The sequence below is a fragment of the Neovison vison genome, chromosome 1 (assembly GCF_020171115.1).
Source record: "Neovison vison isolate M4711 chromosome 1, ASM_NN_V1, whole genome shotgun sequence".
NCBI lineage: Eukaryota > Metazoa > Chordata > Mammalia > Carnivora > Mustelidae > Neogale > Neogale vison.
The window spans coordinates 136,578,706-136,602,839 of NC_058091.1; the positions used below are offsets into that span (position 1 = coordinate 136,578,706).

Below are 24,134 nucleotides of genomic sequence, written 5' to 3' on the forward strand. Positions count from 1 at the left end.
GGAGGTCCCTCAAAAAAAAAAAAAAAAAATCAAAGAGAGAACTACCATATGATCCAATAATCGCAATAAGGGATAATTTACCAAACAAAAACCACTAACTTGAAAAGGTGCATCCATCCATATGTTAAAGGCAGCATTATTTACAACGACCCTAAGTGTCCATCAACAGATGAAAATGTGATACACACACATACACAATGATTATACACATGAATATTACTCTGCCATTAAAAAAAGGGGGGGAGGGGAAAGAAAAACTCAGATCTTGCCATCTGTGTCATGGATTAACCTAGAAGGCATAACACTAAGTTAAAAAAGCCAAAGACAAATACCATTTCACTTATACACAGAATCTGAACAAAACAAAACAAATAAATGAACAAACAACCAAGTAGAAACAGACCCATAAATACAGATACCTGATAGGTGCCAGAGGGCAGAGGGGTAGAGAGACGGGCAGATGAATGAAGGGGAGTGGGAGGCACAGGCTTCCAGTTATGGACTGAAGTCATCACAGGGATGAAAGACACAAAATAGGGAATACAGGCAATAATGCTGCAGCAGTGTTGGATGGTGACAGACGGGAGCCAAACTGACGGTGAGCACGGCTCAAGCTACAGAGTCACACACCGTGTGTCAACTATCAGAAAAAAGATCAGCCAACTCCAAACTTACAAACATAACAGCACATTCCTTCCAGGCAAAAAACAACTTTCCATTAGGCAAAAAATAAAACAAAAAGCCCCAAATTATACATAGATTTTCAGCTGCACAGAGGATTTTAGCATCCTAGTATCCCATACTATTCAAGGGTCAAATGTATTTTCAAAAGAAATAATGGAAAGATAAACCAAGAACTAATAAAAAAAAATTAATTACCTGCAGGAATGGGGAAGACAACCAGGAGAAAATAAAACTTCTGTGAAGTACCTCCTGGTATGGCTTTAATTTTGGACCAATGCAAACGTTTAAATGTTTTACATAATTACAGAAAACAGAAAGAAAAAAGAGAGAAGAAAAAAAAAAAAGAAACCCCTAAAAACCTAAGAAATTTAAATAAATGAAACTAGTATGTCAAGTTAGTTGTAGAAACACAAAAGAATTACTTCAAGGGACTTTAAAGCTCAGTTTTTGAGTATCAATCCCCAATAGGATATATTCTACAGACCAAAAAAAAAAAAAAACCCTATAAAGAAATCATATAGTAATCAACACTCTTTTTAGTAACAATATCAGTATTTTAACTTAGATGTAGTTATGTCCACTACAAAACAAATGAAAAATTATGTCAGTAACATCAGGAACAATCATCTTCAGATTAAAAAAAAAAAAGATACAAGGCTAAAACCAGAGAATTCACGTAAAACTGATTTAAAAATTCTGCAAATTCCCTTGAAATGCATTTAAAAAGAAGATGGGTTGATAGACAGACCTGTTTGTAATAAAGCCAACACAGCAAAATTCTGACTCTAAAATCTAAATGTTGGGGCATATGGCTGTTGACCAAGTTAACTCTTCTGTATGTCTGAGATGTTGCAGAGGAAAACTGCTTAGAATCTGCATGGTCGGGGCACCTGGCGGGGCAGGGGGGCTCGGCTGGCTGGGCAGCCAACTGCTGCCTTAGGCTCAGGTCATGAGCTCAGTGTCCTGGGATCCAGCTCCGCATGAAGCTCCACGCTCAGCCAGGAGTCAGCCTGAGGGTTCTCTCTGTCTCCCTCTGCCCCTCCCCCTACTCGCTCCTCAAATAAATAAATCTTTTTTTTTTTTTTTTAAAGATTTTATTTACTTTGGGCGCCTGGGTGGCTCAGTGGGCTAAGCCGCTGCCTTTGGCTCAGGTCATGATCTCAGGGTCCTGGGATCGAGTCCCACATCGGGCTCTCTGCTCAGCAGGGAAGCCTGCTCCCTCTCTCTCTCTCTGCTTGCCTCTCTGTCTACTTGTGATCTCTGTCAAATAAACAAATAAAATCTTAGGGAAAAAAAAAAAAAAAGATTTTATTTACTTATTTGACAGAGATCACAAGTAGGCGTGGCGGGGTGGCAGGGACAGGCTTCCTGCCAAGCAGAGAGCCCGATACGGGGCTTGATCCCTGGACCCTGGGATCATGACCTGAGCCGAAGGCAGAGGCTTTAACCTGCTGAACCACCCAGGCACCCCCAAATAAATAAATCTTAAAAAAGCGGGGAAAAAAAAAAAAAAGGAATCTGTACTGTCTAAATCACAATGAGAGAAACACTAGGAAGAAGCTCAACTTTTTAGCAGCCTGTGCTTTTATCCAAGAACAATTACTTCTCTATAATCATTGTAAACATTTCAACTACTCCTCCTGAAAAATCTATGCAAATTGCCAGATGACTGACAAAGAGTCAAAAGGTCTAGGACCTAAAGACCATCTCTCCTTATTCTGAAATGCTCGATTTGGCCTAAATGATTCCAGCAGTGAGCAAAGAGCAAGCAGTCCGTGTATCTGAGATAAACACAGACTGGTTACAAACTGGTTTTCTGGTTCTGAAAAAGTAAAATGAAGGACTTCAAGAAACATACTCATTATGACAAAAGCTATACAGTCTTACAGTTGTATTGAAAGATTATGGGTATTTTTATGACATTATTAAAGAGATTTTCTCTCTGAATATTTCATCAAATTCATCCTAAGGTAAAGTATAGGTAGTGGCACATGTGAGAATATTATTTTATTATTCAAATACATCTTAAGACTATTTTTTTCCTTAAAGTAATGTTAAAATTTGTTTGACTAGAGAGAAGAATGTCCTGGAGAACACACCACAAACCATCATGGGTGGTAGGACTGCAGATCCTTTTTAAAATAGTTGTGCTTTTTTCTGCTTCACAGGTTTTGTCCGACTCCTCCTTTGGCGTTAAGAATGCATTACTTCCTAACTACAAAAAAGGTTCTTAAAATCCATGTGTGTTTGCTGGGTACAAGATAACTGATGGAAGTAGGGGGCAGGGTAAGGATGATTTGAGATTAACTGCACTGAAGATAACCAACACAAGGATAATTTGAGAAACACAATGGTGATAAAGTTCTAGGTCCCTTTTCCCATATTCGCTGGGTACTCAGTTAAATAACACTTTGCTCACCACCACAAACAGTTCCCATCATCTTTGGTTCCCGTTTCAAAAGGTGGGTAAAAGAAGTATTCAAATCACTGCATCGATACCAAACCCCTAACACGCACTCCGTACAAGGCGCAGGGCTGGGCGCGAGAGAGACGAAAACACATCATCCCTACCTACCTCTGCTCAGTCAACAGATTCCTCCAGCACTGATTTTTGCCCAGCATTGCTCTGTACACTGAGAATACAGTTGTGAACAGAACAGACCAAAAATCCCTTCTGCTTCTCTGCAAATAAGTTGTCTTTTGGTATTACACCCAAACTTCTTAAAGTGTAAGTCTTAACTGAGAGTGATTTAAGTCTGCTTCTTGACACTCCTTGCGGGCAAAAACCCACATTTAGTTCACTTGATGCAGTTTCTGAGTTTCGACCAAGTGGCAGGTTCTCTACTAAGAAGCATGGATAAGAAACAGGTGGATAAAATAATTTCATATTTATACTCAGCTGCTGACAATGCCTGACACATCATACGTGTTCAATATGTATTTGCTAAGTTAATAAATACGTCGCTTACTTGACACCTTTGTTCATTTCTTCCATTCCTCTGTTCACTGTTGTTTCCATCTGCTGCTTATCTTCCGTTGAAACCAGAAGGAAAGACCTTTTATAGCCTTTTAAAACTAAACGGGAAGAGAGGCCTTTATTTCTCTTCCACTCCCCCACCAAATAATCCAGAAAGTCAGCAAGCACAGAAGGAACACTCTGAAGAGTGTACTTTATTGTCAGCAGAATTTAGGAGCGAACACAGAGACTGGATTTCTTGCTGGTCCCTCCTGAACCAGGGGCAGAGCGGCATCAACATTTTGCTTGAAAAGCTAAAAGTAGCATACTCATAATAAATTATAACTCTAAAAATATTCAAATAAAAAATTTATCGCCTCTCACATTTAAAATTAACTGTATCTTCACTGCCTATATTAGTATGTGTAATTCAAAACTTGAACAAAATTTCTGCACTGTAAGTAGATCCATGAGACAAGATTGCTTTTAGAAATTCATCTTGATGGTCAACAATCATTAACAAAGAATACACAAATATATAGCCTTTAAATATGTCTCCTAAAAAAAAGTTATGCAGACAAGGTGATAGATGATTTAACCTTTTGTAATGGAATGCATTAGAAATTTATTTTTAAATTAATTATAAAACTTGGGCTCCTGTGTCCTAATAAATAAGCTTATTTTCCTGAATACATAAAAATGTGTTTTGTTTAAATGAAAATCCAAGGCAAAACCCAAAATATATTATTTCTTTCACTCACTAAAGAAACTTCCTTCAAGCCTTATTTCTTAGGCAATAAGGTACAAGTAACAACTATCATAGTCATAGTCCTAATTTTCCAACGCAGACCCAGAAATAACACACATCACAGATAAATTAAGAGGTATCAACTCCTACTATGTCACGAAGAAATTTGCTGCATTGACCGATTCATCTTAGATCAAGTTCTTGGACCTAAATATTTACTTGCCTGCTCTAATCCTGGATAAACATACTGTTTTTTGTTGTTCCTGTTGTTTTTTATTTTAAAGATTTTATTTATTTGACAGAGAAAGACCCAGTGAAAGAGGGAACACAAGCAGGGGGAGTGGGAAAGGGAGCAGCAGGCTCCTTCCCAAGGTCCTGGGATCATGACCTAAGCCAAAATCAGATGCTTAACCACTGAGCCACCCAGATGCCCCAAACACACTGTTTAGAAGAAAATTAAATCTTAAGTATAATTAAACTCTCAGATGAGCACTCTTACCACTGCAACGAAAAAGTGACTAAAAGCTCCTCTTTCTGGTCCATTCTTTACAAAGAAGTTGGGATTTTAGGCAGGAAGTTTTAGTTCTCTCTCTTTTTTTTTTTTTAATTTTTTTTAAAAGATTTTACTCATTTATTTGACAGACAAAGATCACAAGTAGGCAGAGATGCAGGCAGAGAGAGAGAGAGAAGGAAGCAGGCTCCCCGCCAAGCAGGGAGCCCGATGCGGGACTCGATCCCAGGACCCCGAGATCATGACCTGAGCTGAAGGCAGCGGCTTAACCCACTGAGCCACCCAGGCGCCCCCAGTTTTAGTTCTCTTGATACAGTTAAATAAATCTCCAAAAAGGTGTCACTCGCCCCAAATTAGCAATATGACTTGCTTTTCTTCCATAAATGAATCATGCTCCCCTTTCAAAAGCATGGGGTTAGACCTAGAACTTAGTCAAAAAGTGTATGAGAAGGATAAATAAGATCTGCCCAAAGATACAACAGTTTTCTCCAAGAATACATAGGAGGGAAGTACAGTTTCTCATTCATTTATTCACTTGTATGAATGCTAGCTATCAAGTCAGCACTGGAGTGACAGAAACATAAAATAGTCCCTTATACTTGTGTCTGCAGTTTAGACCACCAGGAGGCAAACAACTGAAACACACAGATATTATAATTACAGTCTGGCCAACATGTGAAGGAGGCATATGAAAGGCATAATCCTATTTGGGGGAGGACAAGTGCCACCCAGAAGATATCTTTAAACTAAACTAGGGCTAATTCGTTAAGGGGGCAAATGGCAAAGGGACAGGGGAAGGTGAATGTAAGAAGGAAGGAAAGCGCCCACGGCAAGAACTAGAAACCCAGCCAGCCCGTACAGAGAAGTAAAACAGGAGCTGACCGCGCTGCACGCGCGCGCTCTACCGAATGCACCCCCTCCCCCCACCGACAGCCGATTCTGACTAGAAACAGGTCCTTGGGAGTATGCTCTAACCCAAAAAGTTTGTTCCACCTCTGTCTTTGGGATCATCTGATGTTGATTCAACTCTGTTTAGCATCCTACTTTCTATTTTCTGGGGCTTATTTCTTCAAGTCTAAGCGGGCATCCAAGTGGAAATGGAGATTAACTGGATGCCCCAGTTAGAGGTTCCACCACTCTTGAAGGAGATGAAGTATAAAGACCTTGAATTTAACCTGAGTAAGTGACAAAATGAGAAGTGCCCTACAAAATATTCCATTCAATTCAGCTGTCAATTCAGTATATTTAATATCTGTAGGTCACTTCTTAAGCCACTTCTGCAGCTGTTGACAAATGATTAATTTAAAACCAAAGTAAAGGAGTGCCTGGGTGGCTCAGTCGGTTAGGCCTCTGCCTTCTGCTCAGGTCATGATCTCAGGGTCCTGGGATTGAGCCCTGCATCGGGCTCTCTGCTGAGCAGGGAGCCTGCTTCCCCATCCCGCTCTGTGCACCACCCCCACCCCGCCCCAGCTGATGCCCTCTCTCAAATAAATAAATAAAATCTTTAAAAATAATTCAAAATAAAGGTATTACTGTGTTTGTTAAAAAGGGGGGGCAGATAAAAATTAAAGATTCTTTAACATCATTCGTTATTAAGGAAATGTAAATTAAAACCACAGTTAAGAAACCACTAAGATACCTATAATGAGAGGTAAAATTTTTTTTAAAAAGCCTGACAACACCAAGCGCTACAGAGGATGCAAAGCAACAGGAACTTTCACACGAGGCTGGTGGGAATGCAAACTAGTACAGTCGCTCTGCAAAACAAGTTGGCAGTTTCTCGTGAAGTTAAAAATGCATTTAACACACGATCCAGCAATCCCACTCCTAGATATTTATCCAACTGAAATGAAAACTCAAGTTTACACAAAAACCTGTACATAAATGTTTATAGTGGCTATATTCCTAATTGCCAAAAACTGGAAACCACCCAGATGTCCGTCAACAGAAGAGCGGGTAAGCACACTGTGGTTGGCTCAGCCAATACAATCAGCAATAAAAAGGACTGATCTACCGATATATGCAACAACAGCTATGAATCTCAGATGTATTACACTAAGATGCCAAAATTAGAAGGCTGCATACTATGATTCCATTTATACGCCATTCTAGAAACAGCAAAACTCTAGAGACAGAAGACTAATCAATGGTCATCACTGAGAGATGCGGAAGAATCGTCTACAAAGGGGTAGAGACGAATTGCGGAGGGTGATGGAACTGTTTGATCACTGATCCTCAAACAACTGGGTGGTGCTGGGACACGGATCACCCACCCCCCACACCTGCCATCACACAAGCTGAAAATCCTATATAACTTTTGCTGTCCCCAAAACTTAACTATTTAATAGCCGATGGTGACTGGAAGCCCTACCAGACCGTAAACAGTTAGGCGTATTTTGTACATTGTATTATATGCTGCATTCTTATAATAAAGCGAGAGAAAAGGAAATGTTATTAAGAAAATCACAAGGAAGAGAAAATATATTTCCAGGGCTGTGCTGTAGTTATAAAAAAAAAAAGTCCGCATAAAATATATTTCCAGGGCTGTGCTGTAGTTATAAAAAAAAAAAAGTCCGCATATAAAGTAGATCTGTGCAGATCAAACCTGCATCCTTCAAAGACCAACTGTTTACTAACTGTGGTGGTTACATGAATATGCACATCTGTCAAAACCCACAGATCTGCACACTACAAATGATACATTTTACTCTATGTAAAAATCATTTAATTTTAAAAATGGGGAGAGGGGCACCTGAGTGGCTCAGTGGGTTAAGCCTCTGCCTTCGGCTCAGGTCAGGATCCCAGGGTCCTGGGATTGAGCCCCGCATCGGGCTCTCTGCTCAGCGGGGAGCCTGCATCCCCCTCTCTCTCTGCCTGCCTCTCTGCCTACTTGTGATCTCTGTCAAATAAATAAATAAAATTTTTTTTAAAATGGGGAGAAAAAAGAGGAATGAGAGATCTTGGCAACGAAGAGATGAGACTGAAAAGTTACAAAGGAGTTAGTCACATCATGCAAGACCCTGCTAAGAAGTTTCGGATTTTACCCTCAAAGCAACAGGGGTACCAAATGATCTCAAGATAGGGACAGACACAAGTCAGTTGTGTTTGAAAGAAGGATGATAACAGTTGCAGAGTGAAGTAAGTAAGAGCATAACAGGGAGCAACTGGGAGACCAAAGAACCTAGGTAATTTAGGGGATTAATTAGCAAATCTGAGGTGCAGGCCATAGAGATGGACAAAGTAAGAGGTAGGAAGTTGTCAAGTTTCTAGCAACAGTGAAACCACTAAGCAAGCTGGTGCTGAGAAAAAGACAACAAGCGACACTGCAATACCTGTGGGACAGGCAAATGCAAACATCGGGTTAGACAGATCCGTCTAGAGCTCAAGGGAAAAACCTGAGAAGGGAGTTTTAGATTTGAAGCTCATCAGGCTGTTTGCAGCCATGAAGAGGTAAGGTGAAGATCATGCAAAGACACACACGTGGAACGAAAAGGTGAAGAGAACCCTGGGAATAATCAGGAGCAACATCAGCAGAATGAGGCTGACGGTATAATTTTAAGTATAAGAAGAACTGGCTGAGTATACAGGCAGCGGTAGAGTTAAAAATGGTTACAATCGTGTGCCTGTTTCAATCTAGGGTCTCTCGACCACTTTATCCTTGACTTCTCTGATTTTAGCTTTGGCTTGATCACCCTGGGACAACTGAGGCAGTTCATAAAAAGTCATCAATGAATTCCAAGGCTGCACTTTCTACTTTCCATACTGTTGAGGATGAAAATATTCAGCAAATAAAGTAGAGGAATCATCTACTAAACATACTTATTTTTTCAGTTAAACACAGAAGACGCACTAACAGGTTAAATGATTCACTTCAAATCCAGGTCAACTTAATAACTCTTAACTCAACTGGGCCAACTCACCCAGTAAGTTTATCTTGGGAGCTGGCCTAATGACTCTATGGATGCTTTAAAGGACCTCTGACACCACAATGAGGTTACCAGGAAATACCGTAGGATAGAGTTAGTGATTCCAGGTAATCAATTCTTAATCAGAAATATGCACCAAAGATATAGATGTAGTAAAAAAAAAAAAAAGAAAGAAAGAAAGAAATATGCACCAAAATTCCCAGTGAAGCTTACTCAAGAATGTCTATCTTACCCAAGCTCTGCTTCTGAAAATAGTGATTTAGGAACTTTTAAGGTAAGGCCCACATTACTATCTTTGTTAGTAGTCCCGTAAGCGATTCTGATGTACACTCACATACCATACACTGATCCCAAGTTGAAAAGCGATGCTAGATAAGCTGGTTCCACAATCTACATGGAGTTCTCACCTGGAAGCTTTTACACCATATCCTAATCCCTGGGAATCCCCTCCAGCTGAGAGCTTACAAACATACTTCCCTGATCTAAACACAAGAGTCTAAGTGCCACCCCCTGTGAAATACCTATGAATCACCTTTTGGCCTTGGTTAACTAGCTCTGAGAAGATTTAAGTTCTCAGCAGAATTCAGAAAAGGGCAGTGTAAGACAAAGCATGGAAAATGAGTCACTGCCTCTGTTATTTAATTCCAGTGCTCCAATTTAAGGACAAGCAGACCAAAAAACTTGGTTATTTCACCAACTCAAGTATTAGCTTCAACCAGTATTAAAGCAGGACTGTATCCAACTTGCTGCATTGTGACATTTAGATCCTACTTTACCAATACCTCCGAGACTCCCATTTTCCAATTATAGCATAAATATTATAAATCAAGACAAAAATAACTATCCAAGAACAGCAAACAATTTATCCCACCAAAATGTATACTTACCCATCTCTTCCCTTACTAACAATTTTTACTTCAAAATAATAAATCCCACAGGCTGCTGGAATTGGGTGCGTGGCGCGAACAGATGCTGCGTCTTTTGGGGTTTTGCCATGACCTGCACATAGGAAACAGGAAAGGGAAAAAAATCAAATGAGATATTCAATGAAAATCTAAAACAATTCAGGAATTAATACAGTTTTTAGAATGGTATCTAGACATTTCTGCTCCTATCAGTACATATAAAGACTCAGTGAAACATGTGTCATTACAATGCAATATGCAAAGTAGCCCAGGGTTAGTCATGGGACTCTTGACACTATTACTAGATGAACACACTTTCAGAATCGGAACACACTGAGCCTACCAAACTAGTATTTCAGGGTAGACTATATTTTTAAGAGAAAAAGGATGCATTTGAAGAACATGATGAAAGTATGATCTTAATTTTATTAGATCCAAATATGCTTATAATTCACATTATTTCCAAGAAACATTCTTTTGTCAAATGGCCTTTTTTAAAAAAGATTTTATTTATTTATTTGACAGACAGAGATCACAAGTGGGCAGAGAGGCAGGCAGAGAGAGAGAGGAAGGGAAGCAGGGTCCCTGCTGAGCAGAGAGCCCAATGCAGGGCATGATCCCAGGACTCTGGGATCATGACCTGAGCCGAAGGGAGAGGCTTTAACCCACTGAGCCACCCAGGCACCCCAAATGGGCTATTTTTTAAACCAGAAGTATCTATATCATGGGTATATCTTTAAGTGAAATTTTATATAATTAACTAAATTGGCAAAGCAGCTTTCTTACTTTAAGAATTCTCAAGTTTGGGTGGCTCAGTCTGGTTAAGCAACTGCCTTCAGCTCAGGTCACGATCGCGGGTCCTGAGACGGAGCCCCTGCATCAGGCTCCCTGCTCAGCGGGGAGGCTGGTCTGTTTGTCCCTCTCCCTCAGTCCCACCCCCAGGATCCCACTCATGCTCTCTCTTAAATAATTTTTTTTTAAATCTTAAAAAAAAAAAAAAAAAAAAAGAACTTAAGTCTGTTCTTGGACATACTTTTATCAGTTCTACACAAAGGCGGATTCAAGGGCGCCTGGGTGCTCAGTGGGTTAAGCCACTGCCTTCGGCTCAGGTCATGATCTCAGGGACCTGGGATGGAGGCCCGCATCGGGCTCTCTGCTCAGCAGGGAGCCTGCTTCCTCCTCTCTCTGCCTGCCTCTCTGCCTGCTTGTGATCTCTCTCTCTGTCAAATAAATAAATAAATAAAATCTTAAAAAAAAAAAAAGGCGGATTCAACAAATTTCTTCGGTCAATTACAGCCTACTAAGAAATATATCTAATCTCTAGCTGTATATTCTTTCTCTCTTTTTAAAGAAAGGAATGCATCATCCTACGGCTGCTGAAATCTTTAGGGAAATCTGTAAGACAATGGCTTTTAACCTTTTTAAAATAGCTATTCTTCAATTCTGATCCTGAAGGATTTCCTTTGCTCACAATCACCTCCCCTGTCCCTCACCCAAGAAACAAATTAGCCTGAAAGCTAGCATATGAACAAAAATCAAGTGAGCAACAGAAAATACATGCCTAAAACCACAGCAGAAGAAAAAAAGTTGAAGTAGCATGTCAGAAAGCACTCAGAGTAAGACAAGTCTGCACAATCCCCAAAATGATTCCATGACAAAAAACACTCTATTATTCATTGTTCCAGTTAAATCTGCTTCGCCCAATACAAACTTAAGTCATTAGTCCTTTAGTCATACTATAACATTACCTTCATGGGCAGAAAAATTCCCCTTCTCAAATTTATCACTATTGTTTTAAAACGAAATACCTTCTTTTAAATCAAAAATTTTATCTTAGCTCTATAATAACCATCACACACCAACGAGATACCTTCCTTTCCCATACACTTCATCATATTATATCATTTAACAGTTACGTTTACATTTGCAATGCAAATAAGCACATTTTGACATGGCCCAAAAGAAACTGAATAAACCCAGCCTCTCCCTTTTATTACCATGAAAACCTGTGTCCCCAGATGTCTTAAGTATATAGGTTATGGGCAAAAGTTCTCAGCCTGGTGACCACTGAGAGGTGATAAAGTTGGTTAGGAAGATAAAAACAAGAGTAGCAATATACAGATGCTCCCCCCCCACTTGCTTTTAACATATGGAGGTAACCGATTTACACTGGGCTAAGCAGAAGAAAAAAACAATAGCATAAATCTGCAGAATGACACAGGTCCCTTCTTAAAATCAGACATCTAAACTGTAAATATGTGGGGCTCCTCGGTGGCTCAAGTCAAAATCCCAGAGTCCTGGGATGGAGTCCTGCATCGGGCTCCCTGCTCAGCAAAGAGCCTGCTTCTCCCTCTCCCTCTGCCTGCTGCTCCCCCTGCTTCTGCTCTCTCTGTCAAATAAATAAATAAATAACATCTTTTAAAAAACAAAGTTTAGGGGCGCCTGGGTGGCTCAGTGGGTTAAGCCGCTGCCTTCGGCTCAGGTCATGATCTCAGGGTCCTGGGATCGAGTCCCGCATCGGGCTCTCTGCTCAGCAGGGAGCCTGCTTCCTCCTCTCTCTCTCTGCCTGCCTCTCTGCCTACTTGAGATCTCTCTCTGTCAAATAAATTAATAAAATCTTTAAAAATAAATAAAAAATAAAAAACAAAGTTTAAAAAATACGTGTTCAAATAACTGAGTTGCTTGGGAAATGGTCGGGCAAACTAAATTTATTTAAAAATTTTAGACAGTTAAAAAAATATATAAAGAAAACCCTGATTAACCCTGGAATCCTAAATCAACTAGCTTTTACTTTGGTTTTGGTTTTTCTGGAAGGGAAGTGACCAAAACTTTTAGGGATAAAGTAGTCCTAAGGTATTCTTAACAATGATGATGATGATGATGATAACAGTTAACATATATTTATGCTATGTGAAAGGCACTACTCCAAAAGTACTATATTTGTTCACCTGTTTAGCACTCAAAACAACTTCAGAAGTAGTACTTTTTTTTTTTTTTAAAAGATTTTATTTATTTATTTGACAGAGAGAGATCACAGTAGGCAGACAGTCAGGCAGAGAGAGAGAGGGAAGCAGGCTCCCTGCTGAGCAGAGAGCCCGATGCGGGACTCGATTCCAGGATCTTGAGATCATGACCTGAGCCGAAGGCAGCGGCTTAACCCACGAGCCACCCAGGCACCCGGTACTACTTATTATTAAGGAAAGGAAATTAAGGGAAGATGAAGAGACTCGTCCAAGGTCATAATGTTGTGTGGGAATTCCAAACCAGGATTTGTGCTGAGATTTTAATGCAAGAAGTCCAATCCAGAGCAACTGAACCCACAGGAAGGACCCAGTTACAATGAGCATTCTGGGATCACATCACTTGTTTTCCTATCTCCTATTCTTGCTACTTGTATGGGAAAAGAGAAAGAAAATTAATATTTGAGGGTAAACTCTCTCTCGAAGAATTAAGTGCTTTTGTATAGATTTTTCTCATTCAGCATCTGTGAAATGGGTTTTAACCTCATTTTATTTTTTTAAATTAACCTCATTTTAAAGAGAGAAAACTCTTACAGATGTTATATAACTTGCCCTGAATTAGTAAATCATGCATTAAATCCATACATGAATTAAACTGCCCTACACTTTCCCCTCATGCAAAAATTACTATCAACAACTACACAATCCTTAATCTTCAAGGTTCTATTATACTCACTATGCTCTACTTAGACACTGGAAAAATGTCAAAAAGGTTAAAACCTTTGTCTCATTTTTAAATTAAATTTGAATGTAAAGACCTAGGAAAAAGCTGAGATGTCAGATTAAAAGCGTTCATACTCTTGGGTAAGACTAGTAATGTCAGAGTGAAGGGCCTATTTTTAATAATGTTCATCAGCAGGAAGCTTATCACCTTGAATTCTGTGACAACCAGAAAACAACCTCACACTACCAAAGTATAAACTGTTAAAACTACGAAGTCTTCAATGTTAAGTATTTTCTATGTAGTTCAAAAAGAAAATACATTTATTGCTTCAAAGCTCTAAGACCAGCAAGACCCCTTCTTTCATTTCACAACCTGTCGATTCCTTGTAAATGGAAGGAAAGGGTTTGAATGAAGCTCACCTCCAACCCCCACCTCCACTCTCCAATATAGAGTTCCAGCTACCTTTCTGGAAATCTAACTCAGTCTTCCTTGTACCTCTATTCCCCCATACAACTAAAATTCCTTAACAGACTCCCATTCAGCCAAGGAAAACCCTGCTGATCGGGTCGTCAGTACTTTCCACCACTTTCCTGAACCTGCCACACTGGCCTGACCATGGTCTTTGCCCCAACTCTTCCCCACACCAAACTGGAAAGTGCTATACCCTTCCTCCTTACCTGGTTATGTCCTGCTCATCCATTTGCTCTTAGCTCACGTTTTCCTTCCTCACTGACTCTTGCTCTAACCTCTCTGACTTGTTCAGCCTCCTTTTTATATGCCCTCACAGCAATACGTATCTGTCCCATACAACATTACCACACTTCCCAATTATTTGTGATTATCTTACTGCTCACATTTCAATTCCTGGACCTCTTTACTCCCACTGACTTCCTACTCTAATCATTCCTTCCTGAAGCCACACTCTGGACTCTGACATCACCTGCAACTACTCCACCTCCGAAAGAGTAAATTCTAATGAAATCTGTTCTGCTACAAAAAACATTTCTTGAATACAAATTAGCTCACATGTACTTGATAAATACAGGAATGACGTCAGCATAATAAAGAAGTCATTTAGTTCCTAACACAGCTTTTCCCAGTACACCAACGAAGTGAAGAGAAAAACCTAGCAACATACAAAAAAACCCTAAGTCAAAAACCTGGGGCACCTCCGCAAGTGCATTCCTAGTGTCCAAAGTTCAGGGCCTTCAGGAACTGCTACACCTGCCACTGTATTAAGCCATCCGGGGAAAATTCAAGCCCAATACTGATCAAAAAGTACTAAGATATCTCCTCTTTGTTTTTATCAGCATGGACTATCTCTTGCATATTTACTTTCTACTTTGTGTTAGAACTCATTATTACTTTACTTTGCTGCTCTAATTAGCCACTGGGAACTTTTTCATTTGGCTCCTCTGACATACCTGTATTATGGTTTTTCTTTGTTTGCTACTTTCAGGCCCCAGAAGACCCTGCAGGCTCATCGTGCATGCTTCCTGCCCCAGTCCTAGAATCGGCCATTTCTGTAATCATCCATTTCTCCAACATCTGCATGCTCCTTGTTACTGGGGTGTCACTGCTTCTGGGCTTTCTCACTGATAAGAGCGAGGAAATATATGTATGTGTACTAAACCCCTGTGTGTGTGTGCCTACATTTCTACACGTAACCGTCCATGTTTATATTAAACCAGACATGAGGTTCCCACTAAGGTCTCCAACTTTATTACCACACCGATCATTCCAACATTCTCTCTCTGCTTACCTATAAAATTCCACCCCAGTGATAAGAAACTTAGCTCCCACCACCCACCATCCATTTAATTGTTTGATTCCAGTATACATGTATAGTAACAGCATCTGAATTGTTAATTCATATCCCCATGGGATACAACTTTATCAGTAAGTTTGGTTTCTCTTACTTTTAGTTTTACAGACTACTGATTTCCAAAGTTACCTGTGTCGGCACTCTTCCCCCTCTTCTCTGATGCTGTTTCTTATATTTGAAATACAGACGGTTTTATCACATTCTGCATTTTATCCTGGGATTTGCCCCCCCAAATAACTTTTTTAATTTACATACATTAAAGTTCACTCTATATGGCTGAAAACTTCCATGGGTTTTAAATATATGGTGTGATGGGGCGCCTTGGTGGCTCGGTGGGTTAAGGCCTCTGCCTTCAGCTCAGGTCATGATCCCAGGGTTCTGGGATCGAGCCCCGCATCGGGCTCTCTGCTCAGCGGAGAGTCTGCTTCCCTCCCTCTCTGCCTGCCTCTCTGCCTACTTGTGATCTCTCTCTATGTCAAATAAATAAATAAAATCTTAAATAAATACATGGTGTGATGCATCCACTAGCAGAGCATCATACAAAATACTTCCACTGCCCTAAAAATCCCCTGTGCACTGCCTATCCCTCCCCTAAGCCCCTGACAATCACTCTTTTTTACCATCTCTATCGTTTCGCCTTTTCCAGAATATCAGGTAACTGAAATGATACAGTATATAATCTTTTCAGACTGTCTTCTTTCACTAAGCAATACATGCCCTGGAGATCCACAGGTGTCTTTGCAGGGACAGACAGCTCATTTCCTTATATCGCTGAATAACACTCTATTGTATGGATATATCACAGCTCATCCATTCACCTACTCAAGGACCTGAGGCTGCTGCTTATTTGGGGTAATGATGAGAGAAGTCGCTATGGACATCCACATGCGGGATTTCCTGTGGGCCTAAGTTTTCACATCAGCCCGGTAGGAGCTCAGCCGCTGGTAAAGGTATGTTTAGCTTTTGTCAAAAACTGCCGAACCACCTTCCAGAGCAGCCGCATCACCTCGAGCTCCCACCGGCCGCGCGCCAGCAACGGGCCTTGTCAGGTTTTCATCGGGCTTTAGCCATTCTAACAGCTGAAGTCTGTCTTCCTTTCCTCTTTGTCTGAAGCGGGGGGGGGGGGGGGGGGGGGGGGGTGTAAACCCTGAATCAGATATTTATTTCTGATTAAACAGCTGTCAAGCACTTACATCTCTAAGAAGGAAGCCCAAGGCCAGGACTTAAGGCTCTAAAGGATCAGCAGCCTGGGATGCTGGCCACAAATGCCAGCGCAAACTGAACCTCATTTTTCCCGTAAGACCCATTACTTTTGGCGCCCAATTCTGTGGAACATGTAGGAGTTCATTTTCCCAGGAACACATTTTTGGCATTGGAGCTGAAGTGCCTGTATCTTCCTCTAGGACACCACTTCCTATCCTCTCCCCTTTCTAAACACTTCGCTTCCACACTTCCTCTTGAACATCAAGAGAACTCCCATTCCCTGAACCCTTTTTCCCCTCTTCCCGTTTTCCTCTTCCAGTAGAGGGTACATGGTGATCACTTAAGAGCTCTGAAACATCCTTGATACTTCTCTCACATGCCTAGGCTCCCACCACAGGCAGGCAGCAAAACCACAGCCTTAGAGCAATAGTAGACTCCGCCTTCCCGACTCTTGGCCTGGGCGGCTGCCCTCTCCCAAACAAAATCCAAGTCTTGCAACAGCCACCACTGTGAACCACTGTTCTCGGCTGGGCTCTCCCAGTGCTGTCAACAGCACACTGAGAAACCTCTCGTTGGCTACTGCCCCATTCCCCTCCATGGGGGATGGCTACACGTTCTCATCACTCACGCGAAGCTTTAGTCCCGAACTCGGATAAGTGAGCACACGGCCACACCGACTTTATCACATAACGGGACTCCGCTGCTGTCTACGGCCCTGGTCCACTCCTCACTCTCCTATTACAAAGCGGTCAGTGTCCACACGCATCTTCACCTCTTCCCCTAGCTCCAGAGGAGTCATGTGTCCTCCGCTCTTCTTCAGGACTGCCCTGTGCTCCAGAACGGCTCTCCGCCCTCCAAGCCAGCACTGTCGGCCTCCTAAGCTTTTCTTCACCCTTCCCTTCTTCACTTTCTTCCCCCTCCATCTCTCAATCTGTACCGGCAGTGTCCCCAAAATAGCCACTTTCCACAAAATCCTACATGCCTTGGTGCTATAAACCACAGTCAATAATGCACTGGGCTTCGTAGTGAGCATAATTAACCTTTGTTTTTTTTGGAACGTTAAGGTAACGAAAGCAAGTACTACTACTATTAATTTTATTTGCCAGAAGCTATGTTAAATTCTGGACACATTCACTGGGACTCTGTGCATCAGACGAACACGACACTCATCCAACTTAATGTCACTTCAGTTTCACCCACACCGCTGAGCTAAAACGAGACTTACTTAGAAATGATACAACAGCTTCTAACACAGTACTTTCCAAAGGGGTTTTTATGGATAATTTTGATTCTGTGGATCTTCATCGTCTTTGCTGACACTAGAAAGTAATCACCAGGCACAACCTAATTCCACTATCACCCATTTAAACCAACAACAACAACAATCCGGCCTTAACCTTCATCCTCGTGAGGTCTCCCTCCGCCTCTATTTCTCAAGACTAATCTGTATTCGCTATCCCCTCTGCTCGATCTCCACTACTGACTCTGATCTTTGCCCCATCACTAAATTCAGACTGCTCTTCTAAGGTCACAATGCTCTAATTTCCAAATCCAGTGGAAAAATTTCTCTGCTCGGCTCACTAAACCGATCTGTTGCATTTGACACGAAATGTCACTTCCTCATTTCTGATACTCTGCTCAGCTTCTGTGACACCACACTCTTCCGCTGTCCAGGTACCTCTTAACGAGTGCTTCTTGGACTCTCCCCAGTTTTAATGCTGGCCTCACTCAGCTCAGGGCTCCATCTGTGGCCCACGGCTCTTCTCACTTTACCTACTCTCTCTCTCTCATACCCTCTCCCTGAGTTTCAGCCACCACCTAGAGGTAACTCCCAAATCAGTCATGACCTAGACCCCTCCCCACACGCAGGGCAATTATGGTATGTGCCCACCCTTCCTACAACAAACGGCCTCACAGGTTACCCCTACCGGAAGAAGCAGAGCCCAGACTCTCCTTGTGCCAGAAGGGCACTCTGTATTTCATAACTACCCGTAACAACCCTAAAGCTGATCAACACAGGTTAACAGCCGCCACCAAGGCCACCAGTCCAACACCACAGCATGTAATGAAAAGCTCTGCCCAACTAAGAATGATGGCAATTAGCTTATCCCATCTGTTCAGTCCCTCAGGAATCTGGAATAGGAAGGAAAAGGATAAACCAGTCAGGAGGGAAAAGAGAATTAAACAACCAGAAACTACAGCGGAGTCACTTCAGCACTAGAATAAAGTGAAAGTCATGAACTCCAGCCGCTGCAATACTTGGGGCCACCTAACTCCAAGAGATCCGTTCCTGTTCCTTCTGGAAGGCTTCTCTGGGTTCTTCTGGTTTCCGTGAAGTCAGGTCATATGGCTGAGATTCCCATTCCTACACATCTCCAAATACACTGTAATACTTCCTTGCAATTATTATTTGATTCCCGGTTCACTGCAAGAAACTCACAGAGCTAGAAACGCAAATGTCATCCTTGATTTCTCTCTCCACCGTTCCATCAACTTCTATCAGTGTCACTTGAAAACATCACAAATACGTCTGCTCTGCTCCACCCCACCACTGCGCGGGTTCAGGTCCTTATTTCCCACAGAGACTTCTCAATGAGTTTGCTAGTTTCAGCCTTGTACTCCTTAAATCCATCTTCCAGTTAGTTGTATAATATGACAAAAATGAAAATATGAACCAGTCACTTCCTATTTAAAATCCTTTGATGATTCCTCCTGTCCTACAGAATAAGATCTAAGCTCGATAAACTATTCCGAAGGCCTCTCTCAATCTTTCCCAGCTGCTACTTGTCACACACTCTTAAATTCCAACACTCCCAAACTGCTTATAGATCCAAACATATACAGTAGTTCTCACCTCTTAAGCTTTTAGTTATGCATTTTCACATGTAATGCCTAGCCCCTCCCTCCTCTCCTACATCCTCCTCATCTTGCGGGCCCAACGCTGGCCTCAGCTCTCCCAAAAGCTGGCCCTGACTCACCAACTTCATCACTTCCAGCATCAGCCAGGGGTCGATGCTCCTCCTGTCTTCCACAGGACTGCTCAGACTCTTCCTCACTACGCCTGTATGTTTTACCTGCTTTCAACTCTCTGAATTCAAAGATAGTATCTTATCACCTTTGCATGGCCAGAACCTGGCACAAAGTAAACATTCACTAAAAGCTTGTCGAATAAATACATGGAGAGCAAGGCATGTACACAAACTGTCCAGCAGACTACGTGCCCTACAGCAACAGCTCCATGAATTATCATCACCACTACTTTTCCATAAATGTGATTATTAGATTTACGTAATTCTTGCAACTACCAACTACCATTTTTGGAGATAAATTTCCCATAATACTGGCAGAGATCGCAGGGAAAAGTTCGGTTTGGTTTTTCAATTCCTTGATTTTAAGGAACCTTTTTATATCGTTCCCCATAATTCCTAAAAAAACGTTTGTGTTGGTAGGCAAGCAAATATCGTCAAGATATTTGTTAAATCTTAAGATAAAGTGCAAAAAATTCAGTAAGTGATTCAAGAAGTATCAAAGGCCTGACGACTGGTGATACTGGAAGGGATGGGAGTGGGGAGCACAAGAAATGTCAGCTATCTGGTTAGATGCCATTAATAATGCTTCAATTAAAAGTTCAATTCACTAGTTCATGGCTACCTATCATTTCCAACTTTCACTTCTCTGTTTGTTTCCTGTAAGCTGCCCTAAATCAGTAGAATCAAGGCACCTGGACTTATCTATTACCAAAAATTAAAACTCAATACAAAATGAAATAGGCAATACTCTATGGTAGGAAAGAGCACTAAATTTAAAGTTGGTGAAAATTAGTTTCCAACCCTGGCTTACTTGCGACTGGAAAAAATCTAACCCTCAGGTGCTCCCACTTTCTCACATCTCAAATGAGAATTCCACCATCTTGTCCAAATCCGCTAACACGTTTGTGTGTATTAAAAAGCTTTGTAAAGTATCCAAATGTGATAACTTCACAAATAGAAAAATGCAATCTGTAACTGAAACATTTAGGACTAATTGAATCTATGGTCATATGCATTAAAATGCTTTAAGATGGAATAAAGTCCTCATTATAACTAAGTCTAAACTTGTCGCATTTGTACTTATTCGAAGCTGACAATTTTCAAAAAAAAAAGGGGGCTATGCCTGAGTTCAACAGTTGGTGTGTGACTGCTAAGCAAAAGGTCGTCTTAAAATTTTTAACATATAGTATACACACCCTGCTCTTCCTCTGCAATCCAATCAACTCTGACTGCATGTCTGGCATTGTTTAACATTAATCCCTTCGAATCATTTAAGGAACCATATGGCTTCCCAAAACAGCAATTCCAACTTAGAAGAATAACATCTTTAAAAACCGAGCATGTTCAGAGCAAAAGAAACCAAGATACTTCTATTTCAAAGGTAAGAACAATCCTTACCATTATGGGAAATAATTATCAATCTTTTCAAACTCTGTAACATGCAAAAACATCTTATGAACAGTAGTTTTAATGTTAAAAATGTCTGAAAATGCTGAGGTAAAAATCAAAGTGGCACTATGAAATGTTAAAATTCACTTTTATTTTATGACTTCAAAGTTTTATTCTCCACTACCTGTGACACTTCCCCTTTGCTCCCTTCCCCTATTACTGGGACAGAGTTGCCCAGTACTTTGGTGTGGTCCACTCAGAAGGCACACAGAACGACAACAGGAAAAAAAAAAAAAAAAAAACCCACACACATTAAAATAACAAGACAAGAGGAAGAGACAGTGGGGGGGGGAGAAAGTGTTTGTGACAAGGGGGAAGGGAGAGACAAAAGGATAGATGAAGAAAGGGAAAGAAAAAAGATAACAAAATCTGTTCTTCCAGAAGTAATGCTTCATGTTTATAAAGCAGTGAAGTTTCCAGAAAGTGAATCTTAGTATTACACAACAAAAAGTAATAAAGAGGCCAACAGGAAAAATAATGGGAGGCAGCAGTGTCATAAATACTCCAAACTCCAACCAATTCCTCATAAGCATGAACTTTTCTCTGATCCAAATCATAATTTTATGTAAAAGGAGTTAATAAAACTAATCAAAGCATGTTACAGTGCTAAGGAAAAAAGAAAAAAAAAAAAAAAAACCTCATCACAAAACCGAGATCTCACGAAAATTCAGAGCTGGAAATTTCCTTACCATCCAGCTCAACTCTCTCATGTCTCAGAGGAAGAAACTGAGGCCCCGTCCTGTAACACGCCTAAAATCACAGATGACTGCAGGACTCCGCAAAGCTAGAATTCTTTGTTCAAAAAATTTCCATACCTTTTGCCTCTGGTTTTATAAGCTTATTATTAACCATCGACCATAAATTTAAGATAAAGTTTCGTCAAGTCTAACAAAAAGCCTTCCGGTAGCCAGATAAGAAGTAAACACTTCATAGCACAGCACTGTTCACACAAATTGGAACACAAAATCAAATAACAGCCTCCACAGAGTCTTAACAAAATGTCCTAACTTAAGAGAAAACAAAGGTCATTTTAGACCATTTAGATTAAGAAACAAAATATTTAAAACTGAAAGTACTCCTCTGGATCTATGGCTAAAAAGAAGGAATATTCCACAAGGCCTATTTTTGTGCGTGATTCTTTCCAGCCAAATCATTTGGTAGATTGTCGCCATTCGCCTTTATAATTAAATAGCACTTATTTATCAAGGTTCTTCTCATATTTTAGTCTTGCATGCTTTAAGAATTTAACCACAAGAACTGTTTACATCCTCAACATCCCTGTCACTAGGATCTGATTAAGACCCTTCCTTTGTAGCCAATCAAAAGGAGGCTGCTTTGAATATAAAAGCTCCTGCTTTAGGTTCGGGGCCTAAAAACTGGATTTGGTTCCAGACAGACTGATACAGCAGACTGATTTTGTTTTCTCCCAGACAAGTAAACTTGACACATGCTATTATTTTGGGCTACATTTCAAAAATTCTCAAAGCAATTTATAATTGTATATAAAACTCATCTGTTTAAAGCTTTGTTTTAACAGAGGAGAGGTAGATGAGGGAGGAGGGGGAACAAACACAAGCCTAAGGCTGCTTTTTGTTTTTGTTTTTAACTGCAGGTGTAAAACATAAGCCAATTTTCTTTAAAATGCTCCGTAACATTTTAAGATACCCCTTTCCAATCAGACTTCATACAACACCAGCACGTAAATACAGGGCATTTCCAATAGCAGTGGTAGGTGTCTGCTCCCCTAAAAAAAACACCTACTTCTGAGGTTCACCTCTTTTCCTCCCAGTTGCTCTGAGTAAGAAACACTGATGCCAAACTTGGGGCCCTTGTCCTTTTGTCCCCCCAGACAATCTCTGGCCTGATTTTGGACAAAATCCTCCACTGATTACCCCTCCCCCTATATATCCCTGCTCTCCCTTAATTAGAAATCATACCTCAGAATCGTGCCTCTGTTCCCCCTACGTAAGAAGAGAACGCCTGACCCACAGCCACCTGGAGAACAATGTAACCCAACTCCGGATCCATAGATTCCTCTATCCGAGCCCTAAGATTTATCTTCAGGGGAAATCAGAAAGCGAGTTATGTCCTGTCATCCTGGATTCCCTCAAGGTGTCCTCCTCCTGGCCTAGGGATTACCAGCTCCATTACACCTAGGGGCATTCTACTCACCTGCCTTCCCCAAGAACCTGGCCCCTGTCCCCGCGACCCCGGTCCCACCCTCGCAGCAGCGGAACGGGCGGCGAGTCACCTCGGAGGGCACCCGGCCCCGGGCGGGAGGGGGTCGGGGGCGGGTCGAGAGTCGGCGGCGGCGGGACACGTCGGGTCAGTGGCCCCACTCCCACCGCACGACACACGCCCAGTACCTTTGTAGTGCACCCGCAGGTTGTTCTGAGAGAGGCCGATGTAGCTGAACTTGTCCTTCGGGCTCCAGGACCGCGGCAGCGGCGTCTCCTGCTCGTCCACGGCCGGGTAGAGGCGCTTCAGCCGCCGCTGCAGCTCCTTCTCCTGCTCGTTCAGGGCCGAGTCCCCGTGCGGGAAGGGGGCCGCGGCGCTGCTGCCCGCCGCCAGGGTTGCGGCCGGGCCGCCCCCGGCCGGGCCGGGGCCCGCGGCGAGGCCCGGGGGCGCTGGGGGTGCGGTGGCGGGGGCGGCCGCCGAGGCGGGCGGCGGGGGTGGCGGGGGCGGCGGCGGCGGGGCCGCGGTGGCGGGGTGGCGGCGGCGGCGGCGGCGGGTGGAGGAGCAGGGCGGCCGCCGCGGCCCCCAAGCCGCCGCCGCCGCCCGCGCCGCCGCCGGGCGAGCCGGCCGGAGAGGAGCCGGCGCTGACGGCCGGGGGCGCCGGCAGGACGATTCCGGAGACGGGGGCCACGGCCGCCGGCGGTGGCGGCGGCAGCTGCTGCTGCTGCTGCTGTTGTTGTTGCGGCGGCGGCGGCGGCGGCGGCTGCTGCCCGGACATCCCGGCCGCGACTCAGCCTGCGGCCACCTCCACCTCTTCTCTCCTTCCTCCTCTGCTTCCCGGGGGCGCTGTCGCTGCGGCCGCCGGCACCAGGCGCCCAGTCCGCCCGCCCCGGAAGCAGGCGGCGGGCCGCGCGCCGAGGGAGAGCGCGACGGTTGGGGGGCTCGGAGACAGGGGGAAGCGGGCGGCGGGCCGGGAGAGGCCCCGAGAGAACGTTGGCCGGGGTGCGGGCGCGGGCCCGGGACGAGGCGCCGAGGGCGG

At 42.6% G+C, this 24,134-nt stretch overlaps 1 protein-coding gene across 1 annotated transcript in view; it reads right to left on the reverse strand.

Moving 5' to 3' along the window:
* RANBP9 (RAN binding protein 9) overlaps nt 1-23,896 on the reverse strand; it is an 88,621-nt gene extending 64,725 nt beyond the window's left edge. The window contains 3 exon segments of the mRNA XM_044259249.1: nt 9,713-9,824; nt 23,287-23,629; nt 23,631-23,896. Of these exon segments, the coding sequence (XP_044115184.1) occupies nt 9,713-9,824; nt 23,287-23,629; nt 23,631-23,873 (698 nt within the window). The 5' untranslated portion in view covers nt 23,874-23,896.
* Nucleotides 23,897-24,134: the final 238 nt, after the last annotated feature.